Genomic DNA, 19,142 nt, shown 5'->3' with positions numbered 1-19,142 from the left:
TAGCCACGATACATTCAGTTTGCAGAAGCAGGAGGAGCAGCCAGCAGCAACAAATTGAATTTGGACCACTTTGTTTGTAGCTAGCTAGGCAACAATACCAAGAAGAAGTGACTTACAATAGATGGGCATGCGGCTGACCACCACCTATTACGCTATGTATATTTCCATAAAACCTAGACTGACTATTGTAAGAATTTAAGAAACCCTAGCAATTCTTCTGGATGGTTTGGCTTTTTTACTACATATTAGGATGTTGGGGGACCAACCAATCATGGGATGTCGTTTTGCCAAACTAAGAGTTCATTCATTCATTTCTATATTTTGCCAATTCAAATGGGCTTTTTCATGTATATGCAATTACGTATTGCAGCACTTAATATGGATTTCGTTTACTTACACATATAAATATACAAACCCAATGACGTTGTTTGTGTTGCGTATATCGAAATTCTAATTAGGAAGCTCGTTGTAGTATTACAGTTGTATCTTTTTCAATATATGATTTAATGATAATTAAATGTATTGAAGTTAAAGAAAAATATTTGTGAAAGAAAAAGCCAAGGCTAAGCCTCTGAGTTTTATTTTTAATTGTGTTAGTGGGGCTACACAATTGCATTATTGTTCAAGTAGTAGCTATTCATATCCTCTATGTCCATGGAACTTAGAATGATGAGGGCCAATTTCATTCTTACTGAGAATATTTGGACAGAAGTAACCAATAATTCTCAACATGGCAATATTTTAAGAGGGTGTAAAATTGAAGCCCATCACATCGGCAACAACACACGTGATCACCACTGCGCGCTGCTCTTCTTCCTACTACAATTTTCCCCTACCATTTCCTTGATCAATGGAACCCTTATTATGTTATACTATTCCATCTAATCCTAAGTTTCTTACCAGATCATTACTTAATAATTGTTTTCGAAATAGTTTATCTTAATTGAAGAAACTTAGCTTGAAGCTTGTATTTGAGAAATACTCAATCCCCTTTCCTACTCTCGTAGATGTTTGTAAAGCACAAATTATGCACCAATTCTGTAGGCAAAAAGCAATTTAAGAGGGCAAAGAACAATTAATGTTTAAGCAGCCTGAGTTTCTGGGTTAATATAATGTACGGATTTTTAAGTTTGTCAAGTGGATATGTATAGAAATCAGCATGGTTAGAAATTAAGCTGATAGCAATTTAACCATGCATATGGAATTTCAACTTAGTTACAGCACTTGTTTTTTATCAGGAGGAAAACAGTAATGAAACATAACAACAACCATCATTTCTGCATATATATATGCAGAAATGATGATATATATGCAGAAATGATGGTATATATATATATATAGAGGCACGCAAGAAGCTTTACTACATAATTAAATAATAAACTTTGATCAACTAACAAGTCCAGCGCAAAGAAAATGGAAAGCATGCAACACCACCCGTTAGAATCCTAGTTATATGTCTGATTCAAAATGGCATATGCAGATTTACTGTGCGCACAAGACTGAAATCAAATTTCCAATTTCAAAGAAACCGTGATCACAAAAGAGAAACCCCACATTCTTATTTCACATGACGTCAATTGTAAATCACATTTCTGCTTGCTAAGATTTGGCCCCTCAAACAGACTAGAGTTTTCTGTATAGTTACTATTTGGCTGTCAAACGGATATATGTATTTTATGAGATTTGCACAGCATGAAAATCATCATCATATAAACCATAGTCACCATCACAATGATGATCAAATAGATGGAAAATAAAAGTAAAGCTCCTTACTGTTGAATGACAGATAATCGTAAACTTGAGGTGGAATAATTAATGGAAAGTGCTAGGAAAATTTTCAATATTGTAATTTGAAACACATATGATAAAGCTGTATGTAATATATATATATATATATATATATATATATATATACCATGACCTTAATCTGAACCTATCCTTGACGATATATAATGTATTGTCCCTACTTTCGTATCAAATGTCTAAAATTGTCTACAATATTACTCAATTGTCAAGTCTCAATCAAGTACTTCCACTACCTGGATGTAATGTACCTTGTCTCTGCTTTCCTATCAAATGTCTAAATTGTCTAACAATTCCTGGGTGACGGCATGGTTAGAAAGAAAATCAAATGTTCTTGAACACTGTGAATGATTAACCCTATATTTTTCATGGCTTATGATAAAAGAATGCATGTGTTATGAAATTAAAGCATCATAAAAAATATAGTGCAAACCACTCTGCAAGAGAATCTTTTAGTTCCTCCATTTATGGTTTCATACTCCATACAGCAGGTACAGCAGGTATTATGCAATTATTCTCAACAAACATTGGACGGTATACATAATGATGATTTTTGGGTAGATTAATTAGTTTAATATAACAGCATTTAAATAAATAAATAAATAAACATCATAGCTCCATCCTTGTCTGATTTCTATCATATATGTAGGTCTATAGTGCTCAAATTCTATAATTGCTAGCATTGCTCTTTTCCCTATCACTAACATTTCCCTATTATTAAAATAGGAATTAATTTTTCCATGAAAATTTATAACCAAGAACCATGCATTGGATGATGAAATGATTCATGTGATTGAAGTCATCATTCTACAACTCAAAATTCACAATCTCAAAGTCAAGGTTGTGGCAATATTCAACTCTCTTTAAAACCTCATTCCCTAATAGACTTAATATCTTATCCAAACAATTCCACAATACAGATATAATAATAGATAAACTACCTTAGGTAGTTTACCGCTTCGCTTAGGACTCTTGAATATATTGCTCAAGAGATACTGAGTTCGAATCCCTGCTATTAGTAATAAGGGTAGCCACTAAAGGTTTACCTATAAATAATTCAAGTTTTTGTTCCCCTATTATCTACCAGAAGAATGACATATATATAACTAAAGTAGAGAAAAAATAGTGGCGCTAGTGTGTATGGTCCTGTTAAAAGTGTAGCGTTTTAATGGAGAGAAGACGAGAGCACATGATATGAGTCAGACCATTACAGATCTAGAGGAAGTTTCACAGACTCTTCTGTTTCTTTCCGATATTGTACTAGAGCTAGAAGTCTATGGAACCATCTTTAATCCTATTGAAATATACGTACCTTAACCCATAAATATACATATATCATCAGTTCTGGTCTACATATAACATAAATCACATGCACATAATTGCAGAAGCATTTAAACATTGTGTGCTAATGAGCTGTTGGCAGCACTTTCCGTTCTATAAGAGGGTCACATCCATGCACGTCTATTCTAGTAGCTATAAGTTTTATCGTCTTGCAGACAAGTAGTTAATAAAACTATACGGGGGGCTCAAGTTATCTGTTTTCGTATGTATTTAGATGTATGTACAGTTGTACAGGGAGGCGCAGAAAGAGAGAGAAGAGAAGTTAATTCACATGTTTTTGGTTTCACTTTTGAATGACGAATAAGCCATTTGGCGATGCAAGAAAGGCTAGCAAAAGATGTCCATGCGCTAGCTTCTTTTTATTCTTTCTCCAGAGTCTAGAGACTATTTAGAGATTAAAAAAGGTTTTTTATAAATTCTTTGCTTAACCAAACACGAAACCTATCTCGTCCCATTTTCATCCGGCAAGCAAACGGATAAACGGGAAAAAGCGGCTTCGAGTTCAACACCAACCAGAAAGAAAGTTCAATATCAATCCAGAAAAAAAAAAAACTAAAAAGAAATAAAAAGCACACATCCACATGCTATATCACAGCTGCACTCAGTACGAAAGCCAATATTGTGTCATCGATAATATAAAAAATTTAACCAAGAAAATCTCAATTGAAATTCGAACAAAACCAACATCCCCATATCATATGCATTCTCCATATCTTTTTCATATATGTGCTTTATACCTCATTGGGTGTTAAAGATCTACTAGAACCACATAAAACAACAATTTAGATTTGGTGCATGACAAATGAAGCTTCTTTAAAAGCTCAAGTAGAAGCAGCTAGTCCTCCTATTAAGACCTTGGGGGTGGAGGAAAGAATTGCGTACCAGCCATGAAAGCATTGAGTGGAGCTGGGTAAAATGATGGATCAATCAAAGTGGCAGCTGAAGGGTTGGTAGTGGCGGGTGTTGTTGTCGTGGTAGTCACTGTAGGAGGTGCCGTGATAAGATTCAATTGCTGAGAGCTCTCACCTCCAGTGGTGTAACGATTTTCAGGGCCTTGATCGTAGAGAATTCCCTTGAAAAGATGTCCTCCAATGTTAACAGCCGTTTGATACGCGTACTGCTCTTCTGGATCCTCCATGGCGCTTACTCTTACACAACGGAAGACTGCTGGAGAATTAACTTCAGACGGAAATTGACTCAGTTCCAACCCTAATCTCACCATCCAATAAAATTAGAGCAAATCAAAGCTAAGTCAAACAGTTTAGTATAAACAAAGACTTGTTAGAATTTAAAGAGAGAAATAGAAGACGATTTTTTAAGCTAAATTTATGGAGCTTCTTTCGTCAGTTTTACTAAGAAACAGTAGAAGAATGGAAAAGATGAAAAAAGGAAGAAAAGTAAAATGAGGTGGGTGGGCAACTATGAAGAGGTAGACTTGCCAACACGCAAATGATACGGTATTGTTGGGTGGTAGACGTACATAAAAGCAAGATATTCTTTGAAATTCCTCATGATCTTACCAATTCAAAGACTATCCAGCAATAGGATTCTTTGAAATTACTTCACCGTATACCTTTAAAAGATTTATAAGGACTTGAATCATGGTTGTATATTTTTTTTTCCATGGTAGCGTTTGTTTGTATTGTAAACTACAACTAGACTTTAGCTGTGGTGGTAATGGGTAAAAGAGTAGTAGTGCTAGTGCAGGCAAGAGAGGAAGTATCACCTTGATTCTCTCTCTGCCTTTTAGGAGTCTCCCCTCGAAACTGTAGTTGTTCTTCTTGTTGATTATTTTGTTGTTGTTGTTGTTGCTGCTGGTGTTGTCGTTGCAAAGCTGATAGTTGGTGCTGCCTCTCTCGCCTTTTAGCAGCAGGAACCCAAGTACTCTTGACGTGAGTTTGGCACTGAAACCCTCGGCTCTTACAGCAAGTTCTGCATCTCATATGAACACAGTCTTTCTTTGCTTGGTTACCACAATCTTGGCAGTTCATTCCTCCTCCTACTCCTCCTCCACCTTGTCTTGTCACAGTAAAACCCGATCTTGGTGAGTCATCAGAAACGTTGATGAAGTTTCTTCGACTAGGACCCACTCCAAACGAGACATAATTGTTCATATTTTGTTGTTGCTGATGATGATACTGTGGCCATATTTCAAATCCTTTGTTGTAGATCTCCTCGTTTGATCTGTACAAATAAAGGCTTTCTTCTTTCTCTTCTTCTTCTTCTTGTTTACTGCTTTGTCCTTCTCTTCCTCCTAAGTAGAACCACCCTGCCATTTCTTGCACCAACAAGTTGAAACTAACCTCAATTTAGACCAAAAATCCATAGCAATAACTTAGTACCAGGATGAGTGCGGCTATGAATTATTTTATCTGGGTTGGAATTGTGGATAATTTTATCATCTACCTAGCTGGGTTTTTAATAGAGACTGTAAGTTGTTGTTTTTACCTGATTTTGTCTGATTCTGACGCTCTGTGAGTGGTTATTTGCAGCTTTTTGATGAAAATTATTGATTATTTTTAGGGTAAAATAGTGAGAGAAGATGGTTGCTTGACTTAGCTTTCTTTCGTTGTTCCAAGTAATAATAACACGGAATTAGAGCTCTGCAAAGCCGCCATGGTAACTGCACCGTCACTCTGCAACACAATCCTCATTTAAGACAAAACCAACCCATTTTCCCTTTCGTAAACACACACTCTCTCTCTTATTAACTACCGGTTTTTTGTTGTATTTTTGAGACAGAAAAGAAAGTGTCTGTGTGCGTGGGTGAGTGGGAATAAGAGAGAGAAATAGAGAGAGGGAGTGTGTTTGAAGGAAAGAAAACTATTAAGAATCTCTCCCTGGGCAATTCTCTACAGTTCTCTTCCAGTTTCAATGAATCTGTCAAATAAAGATTACAATCTCAGCCCTTCCTTCCTCATCCAACGGCTTTAATCAGTCCACGTGTCATCGCATCAGCTTTTCCTTATTCGTCCTTTGCACCGGAAAACCCGCTGGTACCTTTTTCTGACCGTTCCTGTAATTAAGATTGATTTTCCTCATTTTTAATCTACGAAGCAATCTACTCATAATTAAAATATACAGACAGCGTCACATTTCCTTCATTTTTCAATATCACAGACACCTAATTCCCACGACACGTGTATTATATATTACATGACCTCTCTTCTAGATTTACTTCCACGAGTTTCTTAACAAATTTTGTAATTTTCGAATTTCTCGTTTGTATTTTCCTTGTCAATGCCCTCCCTCGTATTCTTTGTGTAATTATTTATCATTGACTTTGGACGTGGCGTAATTATGAATTTGATTAAATTAATTAACCGTAAAAATCAGAAATGGATCAAGTCAATCCCATTATTAGTTGATAACAATGTGATTTTATATATATCCTTAAGTGGTCAACATTTTTTGATGTTACATTTAATTTGAGTTAATTTGTGAAAACAACTGCTATCAAATTCTTGACTAATAATAATGCAGGCAAAGTGTTTGCACCGACTTATTTATGAGTTTAATTAAAAGAAGCAGCTTACAAAAGTTATTAAAAAAAATATAAAAAAAAATACGTAACCTAATATAAGATTATTCAAATTGAAATTCATGACTCTGACCTCACACACATGACACATTTATTATTTTGTTTTCCACATTTTTTCAGTGTGATTTGACTGACAACTTTTTTTCTTAATTCACGCTTGATTGAAGACTAAGGTTGCTTAAATCATAATTCATATTGTTGAATTCAATGGTACTGTATGTAACACCTCCTATTACTATTACCGTTCCGACTAAAATAACCCAAACAAATTTCACAATTGTTGAATTTTGTGTCACTATTACACGCTTGCTTTTGGTAAATAAAGCCACCTCATTTCTAATCTCTACTCAATAATAATAACTTTAAATATCCATTTATTTAAAATAAAAAAAGTAGTTGTCAAATGTCAAGTTTTAACATAATTATACAAATTTGCAGTAATAATTAAATTTTTGTGGCTGATGTTGGTCCGTTAATTAAATGTAATTGTATGATTATAAAGAGGTTTGCTTTTGTTTTGCTATTTATTAAGCTAGATAGGCAGGCTCGAGTCCATAAAATTATACCTGGCTAGGAAAATGACTTTCTCGGCACCCTACCTAACCCAAAGCTACTCGGCTAAGGACAGAGCATTAGGAATAGTAATAGTAAGAGACCCCCCCCTTTTTAATCAAACAATCACGTGAAACCGCGGCAGTAATAATTGGAAACCAGTAATTTTATTATACAGGTACGGACTCCGGCGCATTTCATCTCGCCGTACCGCAGACCATTGCCCTTCCCTTTTTTTTTTTTTTTTGTTAATTAATTAACGGTTAGAATAATGATATGATTAGTCTTGACAAAAAGTGTATATATTAATCACTGAGTGACTTAATTTTACTAATGTAATATAAAGTGCGACGTTGAATACTAATTGTAATTAGGAGATTAGGGGCTCGAGGCATGAGTATGACGCTCTTTATCTTTACTGTAGTGTTGACTCTTGCTGCTGCTTCTTTGTTTCTATCTCTAATCAATATCAATTTATTTGTTTATAGCGAACATGGAGCTCCTAACTTTGATGATTTGGGCTTAATTCCCCATGATTTGTGCTACCAGCTAACGTAAGTTGCCTTTTGTTGGATTATAACCATACATTAACCTTCTTCCAAGGTACGATGATGTTGCCTCTCTATCTTCTAATTAATTCTCTTAATTATTTTATCAATTTATGCAAATAATTGTATGTTGTTTATGATAAAGTATCAGTATGAGATAGAAAATTTTATGATTTACGTGGACATTAATTTATGGAACAATTAAAAAGAGAGCGGAAAAGGGGAAAAAAAAAAAAAAGGGATAAGGCTAGGCAAGATGTAGAGGAGTAGGTATCTCTAAAATTTAGTGAAAGGAGGGAGTAGAATTTTAATGTGGATGTGATTAAGAAAGTAGAAAGATTAATGGGTGATGTTAAAACTGGGTAGAAGAAATAGATAATTAATAATAATTGGGCGGTGAATGATGGATGTGTAGGAGCTAGTTTTTAATAATTGTTTGTCCATGCCGCTGTCTTTCACTCTTGAGCCTTGAGCTTCACTTTCTCATGCTTGGATCTACCCCTACACAATCACTCCATTCTTTTCGCTAGCCGCTCGGTATTACTATTTTTTTTTTTAATAGCTGCCCGTTAATTACTAATTTAAATTGTGTTGTTGGTAGCAGATTCTTATTAGTATACTCCGTATTTAAATCGTGTCTCTAAGGATTCACTCGGTTTTATCTTAAAAAAACATATCTAAATAGTGAGATTGTCTTTATACTATATAAATAACCAAAGCTATCGATATAGGTGGGGATTTTGGCGACAACCGTGTTCTTTTCATCAAATATTTATTTGTTAATGTTGCTAAGCTTGTAATACATTTATAATATATATGTTGTGAATAAGGCAAAAACTTAATGATAAAAACAAAAGGATAAACAATTTAAGTTGTGAATGTGATAGATTTTATAATTTAAATGAGAAGATTTGGAATAAATTGTAGAAGTTTCAGTTGGATAATTGAAAAGAGGGGAAGGGGGTGTTTAGTATTTGTTATTGGTATAGAAAAAGGAGAAAGGGCCAGGGGTGAGTAATAATATAGGCAATTATAAACAAAACATGATGGAGTCAAAGGTTTTTGATGTGCATGGCTCAAAAGAAGAAAGTTAGAATAAATTTGAGACTTTGTACACATCTATCTCTGGTCAAAGATGATGCATATTGACAGATTGGCATTGTTATAATTAAGTCATAATATGTATAATCATCGGGATGATTATGTCTTTTGTTGGGTTGAAAAATTCAATATGGGGCTAACAAGTCAACAACAACAGAACAGAAATATGATATGCTTCTAATCTTATGTTCATAAGTCATAACAATGGTTAATAATAATTAAAAATTAATTAGTAATAAGAAAGTATAGATATACGTTCACATGTGACATAAACGAAAATGGTATGTATGGTCCCATCGATAGGTGGGTCCAAAGGGAAAGGGTGGGCATGCATGTGAGGGACATGATGAGAGTGGAATTGATAGAGTGGGATATAGGTTTCCCTTTAAGCATATTATTGGCGAATTGGCCGTTACATGACATAATTGTCTCAAGAAAGGTTACAGGACTCTCCGTCACGTGCCTACTTCCGCTTTTCACTAACCTAAGAACAATCAGCATTTAAAGCTTTTACGCGTTATCTCTCACCTCTAAACTAATCCTATCACGTTCCTTGGATTTCTGTATGTGGCATATTACGTGGCATGCGGACTTGAGCTCAAATATAAGGCCGAGTACAAAAGCCCCGTTTCAAAGGACATCTAGGGCCCAAATACTGGAGCAGGCTCAAATGTTGACAGTCTTTACTCTTTACCTCACAAACCACTACCCGAATCTCGCCCAATATCTGGTACTCGAAAAATTCGGTCGATTAGCATGATCGGTTTGGGTTTCAGGTAATTTTGCACACCCACTTTAATCGATGAATTTGGGAAATTCGATTGTGTTAAAGTCAAAATAAAGAAAAAGGATCCCTTTTAAATAGCAATAGGCTAAACCAAAATTCGAGTTGTTTTTAAACTGAAAATCATTAAATCAAAAGCCAAAAAGAGGGAGATACTATAAACCTGGCAATAATGAAATAAACGTATGCACAACAAATGTGATGGAGCAGTTAAAGTTTTGAAGAGTAAATGCTGGTAGTGAAGATAAACAACTAGCATAGCATGCCTCCATGTTAGTTGAAAGGATGCATGGACTAGTTTTATCTTAACTGAGAATGAGAACAGAGCAATCCGATGCATCAGAACCATTTTCCGCAAGTTCACAAACAGAACAAAGCTGTCCTTCCTGGGATGAACAAACCTTGAACTGCAGTAAGGGCATGCCACATCCTTTGTCCTCTGTATTAGGCTCATATGTTGCTCCACAAACTACGAAAGGATCTCTAAAATCATAATTCACTGGTATGCGTCGTTCTTGTTCTCACTCGCTTGCAAGATTTGCCTACCCTTTTTTATTTGGCTTTCAACGGTGGGATTGGTCTGAAAGTATCGCCTCGCAAGTTAGTGGCTGCACTGTAATTACCAGTCTTAAAGCATGCTTCCATGGCATTCATCAATGCTATTCTACTGATTTAACGGAAGGTCAAAGTGGTGAAATAGGCCGCTAGCTCCTGCTGGCGAACCAGATCGTCTTTCATTTCCATCTTTTTTGAGCTCCATCTTCAGACCCAGAACATATTTTTGCTTTGTTAATTAAATCCTTTACTTCATCAACCTCTCTCTTGAGTCAACAACATCAAAGGTGATATGGAGAATGCCAGAAAAAGTTGTAAGCCTCCGGTATTTCTTCATATTAAAGGCTTTGTAGCCGGCTTTAAGCTTCTCTGCCAGCTGAGAGAATTTGAACCCAAGGGCAGGCGGGCCACGTGCACTTGCTATTTCATTCCATCCCCTTGACACTGCCACTGACATCACTGGAGCCGAAGAGAGGCATGAATGACTCTGGCTGCCCATGTTCACTTCAAGAAATAATGGTCTCAAAGAGCAAAGTTCTTCATACCAAGCTGCCTGCTTAGCAGGCGCATAGCAACATCAAAATTGCCAGCTGCAGCATGTTCAGCAGCTATAGATGTTTTTTGTGTCCAAATTGAGTTACGGCTTCCAGGAGTCGGGGCATAAATACCGAAGAATTGGCATGGCTGGCAGTGTCTGAAGTATCAGTCATGGGTGGAAGATCAAGATCCTCAAGGTCCCTCCTCCCTCTTCATTTTCTTCGTGCATTTCTTCATCCTCCACCACATTGATATCTGCATTGGGCATGTTTTTCACATCCAGAAATTCCAAGTCCTCCCCCCAATCAGCGCCTGCTTCTTCTTCATCCTCTTCCTGAACATTTCTGCCTACATTATCCAGACCACCCTCAAATATACCTCTCGTGACCCTCAATAAGGCCAATCTCCACCACACATAGGACTTGGAGGCCTCAATAAAGACGGTAATTTTCCAGCAGGCAGAGAAGGACATTACTCCCAGTTCAGCTGCCAGGCGTTCAGCAATATCTCGTATCCCATGAACAGCGCTGTGACATAAGCAAGGGGCAAATGCCAGTTTCTCCATATATTGATCGTTCCCTGATTCACACAATAGATGGCATTGTGGAATTGACTCATTACATCATTTTTTACTCCAGCTATTTTCAGCATTTTAGACAATTTATCTATTTTCCAGTTACAAGATAGAGAATGATAGCCTCTCCAAGTTCTTTGTCCTTTGGTATGCTAATCCACAATGCCTGCATTACCCTGTCGCAGGGCCTCTACTCCTAATAGATACCAGAGATCTTCTCATCAATTTCCTTAGCAGCAGCAACAGCAATCTGGATGTTACCACCTCCAATGCCAAGTTAAAATGTGTTCTCTCATCCTTCACAAAATGAGAGCAATGTCTGGGAACCTTTCTGCTTCAGATATGCAATCATGCTTGCCCGCATAGATTCGAGTTCCTAATCATGCCCATAACCAGGTCGTATCTCTTCTTCAGAGAGACAACTTGAAGATATATTCAGTTGCATCATGACAATGGCATGATTTTTCCCGTCTCGGTCCAAGCAATATATGTGTCCTAGACACTTTTGTTATATATACCGGGCATCTAGAGTCCTCACGATTCCACTGTCTCCATTGGGAAGGCAGTATTTGATGTATTCAGAGTCGTATATATAAGACACCATTCTCATCCCAGCTCCACTCTTTATCCTGATTGTCTCATGGAAGTACATTGATGCACAAGCTTCTTACTGGCTATCCCAATTGTATGTTTGCTCAACAAAGCAACATTCTCCATATCATTTGACCAAACAACATCCCTAACAAAGTGTTTGAAGCCCCGCAAGAATCATCTTCTGCTGGAGATCAAAAATAAAACACTCTACCTCTGCTCTGCACAGCAAGTTTCCAGTTCCAGCATAAAATATTGCATCCGCAATGGCAGGAAGGACAATCCTCTTCACAATCTCATTCTTAAGGTTCTTAACTTGAACTTGGTTGCTGCCTTATTTAAACGGCAAACCTATTTCGAGTCACAAAACTGCTGATCCTCCCATACCTTTTTTCACCTCCTGAAGCATCTCACCCTCCATAGCTTTCTTTAGGTATAGTAATAAGTTCATGAGATCCCCCATCCACATCAGACAGATTAAAACAGCATTCTCAGTAGGGCTTATAGAAGTCTTCTAGCCCCTTGAGTGAAGCTAGTAGTACAGGCCTTCTAATCAAGATTACCTGAGTGTCACTCTGAGTTGAGAACTGTAGCATCGCAGGAACGATCTTTGACATGTGTCACGGGCTGGGAGTTCACACCCAAAGGCTAACCTATTAGTGGAGGGACTCCCCCCATTTATAAGCCCAAACTTCCCCAATACGCTTCCAATGTGGGATTTGTTACATTCTCCCACCCCCCAATCCTGTGACGCCCTCGTCACAGGTGGGGCCCCCTGCCTACCCGTCCACCTCACTCTCGTGTGGACCCACAATCACAAGTGGACGCCTCTGCGTGGGCGCTTGACGGGACATCGAAAACGATTGGTCTGCTCTGATACCACTTGTCACGGGCTGGGAGTTTCACACCACAAAGGCTACCATTAGGTGGAGGGACTCCCCCCATTTATAAGCCCAAGACTTCCCCTACGCTTCCAATGTGGGATTGTTACACATGGAACTATAATCACCACTCACAGCAAAAGCAGGACGTTCTCTCTCCAATTTAAAAACAATCAACCCACTATCATGTCCAGCAGCCAGAAGATTCATCTCAGGATGTGATGCAAGAATCCAAAACCTGTCTGTTCCCTCCGAAATGTCTGAGTACCAGTCCGCTTTGTGGCATCCCAAACACGAATACTCCTATCTCTGAATTGGACACAATAATATCCTGCCTCGCGTGGAATAAAACACACGACACATTATTCATATGCCCTCTCAAAGTGTCCACTTCCCAAGCCTTTGAATCTAAAACGAAAGCCAATACATAAGAAACAGGTTAAACTTAAAGGTTCTATTTGTTTATCAATTCGGTTTTTGCACATATCATAACTTAATTAAGAGCAATCTTGTATCCAAGTAATGGAAATTTTTAATTAAAAACAAAACTAATTAACAGAAAAACAATAATACGAATAAACAAACCAACACCATTCATCCGCCATATTTTGACTTGCGATCATCGGCTGCTGAACAATTAAAGGGAGAGTAGGATGGATGAGGCCCAATTAACTCCTCGATCATGACCCTCCAAAACATGCTTAACACACACCAACCCACCAAACAATCGCTGTTAATCTGGCTTAACTGTTTCATCGCAGTACATCATCACTCGGTGCAACCGTATTCTTTCTCAATGTACTAATCCCAAACACGAATTTTTATCAAACGACGCCGACACAACAAATCGTCCTTAGGATGAAATGATGCACACGTTACATAATGATTGTGTCCCGTTAGTATAAAAACACGCTACGTGATTGCCATTCCATATTCTATAGTTTGGTCATCACTGGAACTAACATCCAGGACATTCTTGATGAAATTCAACGGTTCGAATATAATCAAGGTGGCCAATAAGAGAAAACAAACACCTGTTAGTTTATAATTCCCACCTTGTTTTTATAATCATCACTTCCTGAACAAACAGAGGCTGAGACCTGTAACTGGACACTACGGACGGGTCCATCGTGCTCGTCAAACTGATCAACGAGCGTGCATCCTGTAATCCCAGAGCTGGATCACGCCATTGTGAAGACTTGCCAAGATCCATGGCCTCTTACTGTGAAAACTCAACCCCTTCACTCTATTACTCTTCGTCTCTAATTTTGTCAACTTTGCTTTATTGTGTTTTTTTTTTCAATTGTATGAAATAATGTGATTATGATTGGAGTTTAGGTGTAGATTTGTCAAGAAACAAAGGAAGAGACCTCAGAAAAAGGCTTCTTATGCAAGTGTTTGTTGCTTTCAGTCGGGAAGAGAAAATAAAAAATTATGTTCCTCTATTTCGTTAAATTGGTTTGGTTTAATATATTTATCATCGAGCTTGACCCTGAATATTAGGGGAAATGTGGTCGTCTGATAAATGAGGCAATAGAATTGACATTTTTTATTTTTTCTAGGCCCGAAAAGGTGCATCCCTTTGAGATTAGTCTCTACTCAAACTTATACATTTATCATTTATGTACACATATTACTAGTTGGACTAATAATTATTAATGTTATACAAGGAAAGGGTTTTATCAAGTTGTAGCAGTGTCAATTTTGATATTATTACAATTAGAGTCAATATTACATTTTTAACTCAATCTCGTAAACTTTCTCCACTAACTTGATGTGTCATTCACAATTGATTAGTCATAAATGGGTCTTGTTCGCTCATTATGGACCTCACCTATCTGTTTGCGGGCTGTTATGTTGGGATTGTGAGTAAAAGTTTATAAGATTAGTTATTGACTTATGAGCCCATCCTTATTGTACATTATGTATACTTTATAAATACTACTTACCATTTTTCTCATACAACCAATATGGCAAAAATAATTGGGTGTATTCATAAAGAAAGTAAATTGCATGCCTAGAAACACCATCTCTGATGCATCATATATATTCAAGTTCCACTGGAAGATTCTTCATCAATATTTAATAAATCTCGCCGGTCTGTATCTGTCATTTGCTTGCAGTATATAAAACTCCACCAGTATGCAAACAAATAAACGTGCAGAAACTCTCCCACAAATCAAGCCACAGTCCCTTTGTTTCTTCATTATCCTGCCATGGCAACCCAAAATTCATCCCACTCGAGATTGAGGTTATCATCGACACACCCGCTACCATAACAACAATTGCCACAAGGATCAGCCGAATCTTTCCTTAATTGTTTCTAGGCGAATCAAACAATCTCTAAAATCCATCTTAATCAGATTTCAGCTGGTTATTTTAGAATAAGCCTTTCCTGGGTGGCCAAGCTTTATTATGGAAACACTGATCGGACCAACTGATGATATACAAGCACTCTACGACATGTCTTCCACATACTCCACCCCACAGCTTTTCGTGTATTGTGGTTTCTCGCTCTCTTTGTCCTTATTTTACTTTCTCTTCTTTACATCTTGCGATGCTTATTTTACTTAAGATGGTGAAAGTAGAATTCTTACACCATGGAGAGTTAACTATCTATTTGCTCCTTGGATTTGCTCATGGCTTCTATTACTTCAATCTGCACCATTTGTTACCCAAAAACCTCCTCCTATCTTGTTCTATGGTGGGTTTTGCAGTTCCGGTGGTGCGCTTGATGTGAAGATTTATGGTCAGTGGTTTACCAGAGGAAAGAAGTTTTTATCACCAGTTGCAAATCCAACAAGTCAGTTATCGGTCATTGGGAACTTGTTGCGCACAAGCAGCGGCTATTATGGGGTGGAAAGAGAGTGCTGTTTCTTATTTTCACTAGGATGGTGCATTATTTGGTGCTTTTTGTAACACTTTATCAGAGATTTTCGGGAAGCAATCGGCTTCCAGCCTGCTAAGGCCAGTGTTCTTCTTTTTCTTCGCAGCACCCAGTGTGGCGAGCTTGGCTTGGGAATCCATAGCGGGTTTTCTTTGATACTGCATCAAAGATGCTTTCTCTCTCTCGCTGTTCCTCTTCACTTCACTGGTAATTAATATTTTGTTGCATTAAATTTTGATCAAGAAATTGACGTAGTTTGGAAGCTTAACTAAGGATATATGTTGAAACATAATAGTATTATTGGAGCTGATCTCAATTTCACATAATATAAAATACATGCTTACAGCAGGTTATATCTGGTTCAGGAATAATAAGCTGGTTTGCTTTACTTTGCAGGCATGGACAAATTGTACAGCTGGTTAAGGATATAGAGAGATGTTTTTATGTTACGTAATTAAATATTGTTCTTTTTTTTAAATAGAAGTGAATATCAGCAAGTACAGTCCTTCCATCACCACGGGAATTCCTTGGTTTTATTAACTAATGCTAGCGCATCAATAGCAATGGTCGAGTAAATTAGTGAAACATTAATACATTTTAGACCTTCTTAATTTCGAAGGAGTCAACGTCGATTATGATATCTAATTTATTAAGATTTGACTTATTTCATATAACATGACGGTTTTTAGACCACCCTCTTCAAGAGGTCGATGAGAAGGTTCAATGTGGCATGGTGGGCTTATTCATTTCCTCTGACTGTGCTTGCTCTAGCTTCAACTGAATATGCACAAGAAGTAAAAAGTGGCATTGCAGACGTCTTAATGCTTCTTCTTTCAGTTATTTCCGTCTTGGTCTCCTTTTGTTTGATAGTCTTCACTCTCCTCAACTCCAAATTACTTTTACCAGACAATGACCCGTTTGCTACCCTCGATAATATTTCAACCCGTTCGTATGTCGTGTTTTAAGCTCTACTTAAATTATCTGGGTACAAATTTTGGTTTTGGCACTGGTTTATCTATATGATTGTTGTTTGCTTGTTTTGTACTTTTGTTAGAGTAAACGACTTTTTACCCCTCAAGGTTTGCCTAATGACACTTTTCCAACCCAAAAGTTTCAAAATACCCACATTTTCATCCAAAGTTTATATATGTTAATCTTAAAGCCGATTCCGACGGTGAAAATTCTTTCCATCACACCATTTGAACCTTTGTTTTCTTCTCTACAAAATCTCTCTCACTCTTATATCTAAATTCTCACCGATGTTAGTCATCAAAAAGTTAAGTTTTATGTTCTTAACTGATTTCCAACTGATTCTAATGATGAATATTCAATCAGTTATCACTACGATCCACTCCTCCATTTTACAAAACCCTCTTTCTTGGTTTTTGGTAACTCATCAAACGTCGATTGAAAAAAGTAAAATGTATTTTAGTATTAATGAATATAAATTTTGGTGAAAAAAATAGTATTTTGAAATTTTTTCAGTGAGGAAGTGTGCAAACTTTAGATGGGAAAAAGTCTTTACTCTTTTTGTCATGTTATCACGTAAATATTTATCAATTTTAATTTGGATAAATGTACTTCTGTCCTTGTTAGTCTATGAAAGTAAAATAATATATTAATTTTGTCTTACATTCATATCATTTTATTTATATATGTACTGTGCAATTAAGTACCGAAGATTGCTACCAAACTTCATTTGATATATTTATTTTGTTCGGCAAAATAGGAATTTGTTTGATAGTGTAATCACAAATCAAATCCTTTGGAAAAATGAAAAATAGTCAGACCAGATTAGGTAACTGGTACATCAAATTGCAGCATCATTTATTCATGGTTACCGGTTAGCTTCCTGCAAGAAAGGAGAACAAAAGAATGATGCATGAATTAGTTCTAGATATATAATTAACAATTTTCAAATAAATAAAAGCAACTTGAGATAAATAAGAAGATAAAGCCTCAATAAAACAAAAATAAAAAAAAACAAGTAGATAAGGAGAGATCAATTTGTGATGTTTTTGCGGGAACTTAAGTTTACGTGTTGGATTTGAGTTTGAATTCTTACAACTTGATAATTCTGTAATAAAGTATGAGATAAAATATACTCAATATTTCGTTAATATTTTTAAATATTCTTCTTTTAAGCGCGGATGATACAAAATTACGTCTTCAAAAGAAATTAAATTGAATAAGAAACCAGTTACATCAGCCTTAATAGGACATGGATAATAATTATATATTGGGGAACCTTTCAGCCAGGAAGAAGCTTCTGATATTTGATTTTATCGTATGTTGTTACTACAATCAGATTATAATATGAATTAACAGACCAACAATCCCCACAGAGAGATTTTTAAAACAAACAACAAACACAGATAGCTAAAAAATAGAGCAATTGTTGACTTAAATTAGTGTAGATTGTGAATCTGAAAACTTTAACGTTGTCTGACCCATGACAACTTAGCTAGTTATATAGTTGACAATTTAAAATTGGTAAATGTTTGAGTTGAGAAAGAACAAATGTGGCACAATCCCATGGATATTATAACAAGTGAAGATGTGGACGAAACACAGACCATCGTTGAGTTGAGACTCACGCATTCAATACATAAACAAATAACTTAATTAAATAAATATTGTCATAATCAACGGATTAGGTATTGAATCCAGTACATTAACTTTATTTTCTTGTGTATCAATTCAATTACAAACATGTCGAAAACAAATTCTTTAAGATATGGTACAGCACTAACTTGTAAATCTTACAAAATCTGTTAAGTTTGAAAATTAAAAATCAATGGTTGACGTATACAATAGGTTGTTGTATTATAATTAAGTCAATATAAATAGTGATAAGTAGTAATTAATAGAAAATTTACATGATTAGAAATAAGTAGAAATTAGTCCTGAGAATAATGATTTCCAGTACAACGAAGATTGTGATTTAGAATAATATTAACCATGATTTTTGGGTTTGGTTCATGCTTTTTAGATAGATTTAGAAAAAGTAAGTTGAGTTGAGTTTCCGTTAATCGAGCTGAATTTTCGGTTCAGAAATTTTTCTGAACCAAAACCGAACAACTTGGGAGGAAAACTGGTTTTTTCGGTTTGAAAAAACTGGTTAATCGTTTTGAACCGATTTTCCCTTTTTTATTGATAAAACTTATTTTTTTTTTATTTTTCCTCAATTAAATTGTAAATATCAACACACATATCCAAATAAAAATTAAACATTCATACATATCTATTGACCACAACTAATAATAAATTAAAAATTGATACAAATAAAGTCTAAAATAACAAAAATAAAAGTCCGTAATAAAACGTCCATAATAACACATAAAATAACTAAATAAGTCTTAATGGAAACACAAAAGAAATTGTGCAAATTTAGGGATTAAGATTATTATTGTATATACTTAAGTAACCAGTTCAAAAACCGGTTTC

At 36.1% G+C, this 19,142-nt stretch overlaps 1 protein-coding gene and 3 pseudogenes across 2 annotated transcripts; 1 reads left to right on the top strand and 3 right to left on the bottom strand.

Annotated features, from left to right (window-relative positions):
- Nucleotides 1–3,762: 3,762 nt before the first annotated feature.
- LOC116127590 (protein SHI RELATED SEQUENCE 1-like) lies at nt 3,763–6,166 on the bottom strand. Of its 2 annotated transcripts, none has more exons than XM_031413228.1 (3): nt 5,593–6,166; nt 4,871–5,422; nt 3,763–4,353 (listed from the first exon to the last, which is right to left on the bottom strand). In XM_031413228.1, the coding sequence occupies exons 2-3, from the start codon at nt 5,418–5,420 to the stop codon at nt 3,992–3,994; spliced, it is 912 nt and encodes a 303-aa protein (XP_031269088.1). In that variant the 5' UTR covers nt 5,421–5,422; nt 5,593–6,166; the 3' UTR covers nt 3,763–3,991. The 2 variants fall into 2 exon arrangements, with proteins under 2 accessions (XP_031269088.1, XP_031269089.1); XM_031413229.1 differs by having other exon boundaries at nt 4,871–5,413.
- A 3,804-nt stretch (nt 6,167–9,970) lies between these two features.
- On the bottom strand, nt 9,971–12,544 carry LOC116127563 (annotated as a pseudogene).
- A 348-nt stretch (nt 12,545–12,892) lies between these two features.
- Nucleotides 12,893–14,354, bottom strand: LOC116127562 (annotated as a pseudogene).
- Nucleotides 14,355–14,611: 257 nt separating this feature from the next.
- On the top strand, nt 14,612–16,660 carry LOC116127561 (annotated as a pseudogene).
- The last annotated feature ends 2,482 nt before the right edge of the window (nt 16,661–19,142 follow it).

This window comes from Pistacia vera, unplaced genomic scaffold (assembly GCF_008641045.1).
Source record: "Pistacia vera cultivar Batoury unplaced genomic scaffold, PisVer_v2 Contig192, whole genome shotgun sequence".
NCBI lineage: Eukaryota > Viridiplantae > Streptophyta > Magnoliopsida > Sapindales > Anacardiaceae > Pistacia > Pistacia vera.
This window is presented reverse-complemented; position numbering and strand designations above follow the sequence as displayed.

Excerpts from the sequence above, each read along its gene's own strand:
- LOC116127590 (XM_031413228.1), bottom strand. The coding sequence starts at position 5,420 with ATGGCAGGGTGGTTCTACTTAGGAGGAAGAGAAGGACAAAGCAGTAAA. Across the intron at positions 4,354-4,870 it reads AAGGCAGAGAGAGAATCAAG|GGTTGGAACTGAGTCAATTT; the intron begins GTGATACTTCCT and ends TGGTGAGATTAG.